Source organism: Grammomys surdaster, unplaced genomic scaffold, assembly GCF_004785775.1.
Source record: "Grammomys surdaster isolate TR1022 unplaced genomic scaffold, NIH_TR_1.0 229, whole genome shotgun sequence".
In the NCBI taxonomy this organism is placed as follows: domain Eukaryota; kingdom Metazoa; phylum Chordata; class Mammalia; order Rodentia; family Muridae; genus Grammomys; species Grammomys surdaster.
In genome coordinates, this window is record NW_021604674.1 from 26,616 (window position 1) to 28,008 (window position 1,393).

A 1,393-nucleotide genomic window follows, 5' to 3' on the forward strand; every position below is an offset into this window, starting at 1 on the left:
GAATAACCATCACCCTTTAGGAATTCCATGTCTAGTTCTTGTTTACATGACTATGATTGGTGGAAAGAACCCTTTACAATCACATCAGGAGAACTTAACACAAAGCACAGCTCAACAGCTCTAGGCTTTGAGAAACTGTCCTAGTTTGTAAAAGGCTTAATTCCTAACACTTCAGGTAGACTGGGAAGCTGTAGACCAGACAGTGCACATGAATGATGACACCCGTGGAAGATGCTAAGAATACACACACAAAGACCAGCTGGTATCTCCCACTTCCACACTGCAGAAGAACTCTTCCAGTCCCAAAACTTCCTCTTTGTGATCCTATCAATTCCGAAGACCCCCTAGTGCCACATGGGCAAGTCTCACTTCCAAGGAGGGACTGCAGACCTTCAGTTGCTTGGAATAAAGAACAACAGTGCTTCTGAAGATGCCAGTCTGGTTTCTGTTATATCTGTATCACCTTCATCTGTATTCAGCCCTTAGCTAACAGAATCTCTGGGTGCCAGGAGTCTCTCCCCCACCCCCGCCCCGCCGTCCTGCTCCCTCCTCCTGCCCCATTTCTGTGGAGAGAAAAGGAAAGCAAATCCCAGTGTGGCCCCTGAAAGCCAAAAGGATAAACTGCAGGCTTTAGTTTCACTTTCCAGTCTCAGTTTCAGTTTCCCAAGGCAGACTGCAAAGATCACACCCCCTGCAAAGAACACACCCCCAAGGCACAGGGCTTTCTCAGCCCTTAAAAAAACTGAGCATCCAGTGGGTCTGAGAGTCTGCAAGAGAGCAGAGAGTCAAGGGAGATTTCTGAGGAGTCCTGCACTGCTGAAAACCCAGAGAACAGCTATCACCTTCACAGCAACCATGGGGTAAGGATTTCCCTGCTCTATACTATGAGGGAACCCAGGACACAGACATTTGCTTGTGGCTGGTTCTGGCTGTGCCTCCAGCTTCTCTTTCTACTGCTGATGGGGAACAAGGATGCTAATTGTCCTGAGGGTTTAGGGATTTGGTTTAATGCTCCCATTAAACTGGGTGCCTGGTGCTGGATGTGTGACTGAAAGCTTGTTTTGATTTTTAAGGCTGTCTCCTGGGGAGAATATAGCATGCTCATCTCACAGACAGAGGTGATTACCAAACAGGCCTTCTGGAATGGAATAAGGCACTACCAGTACCCACTTGGTGGCCTAAAAATGAGCAGCAGGTCAGAGCATGCTCCTTCTGAAGCACCCACTGTCCTTAGGATGTACCAGCCTACCCCACAAAGGACCTCCTGAAATGCTGTTCACGTTGTCTGTTGCAGGTGCATTCTTGCCCATCCCTGACTGGCTTATCCAATAGCCAGGACACAGGTTTCTCTCTCTCTCTCTCTCTCTCTCTCTCTCTCTCTCTCTCTCTCTCT

The 1,393-nt window shown here is 48.4% G+C and overlaps 1 protein-coding gene across 1 annotated transcript in view; it reads left to right on the top strand.

Moving 5' to 3' along the window:
• The first annotated feature begins 727 nt into the window (after positions 1-727).
• Positions 728-1,393, top strand: part of Ifit1b (interferon induced protein with tetratricopeptide repeats 1B) — a 9,363-nt gene continuing 8,697 nt past the window's right edge. The window contains exon 1 of the mRNA XM_028773491.1: positions 728-860. Coding sequence (XP_028629324.1) covers positions 856-860 — 5 coding nt within the window. The 5' untranslated portion in view covers positions 728-855. The remainder of the gene's footprint in view (positions 861-1,393) is intronic.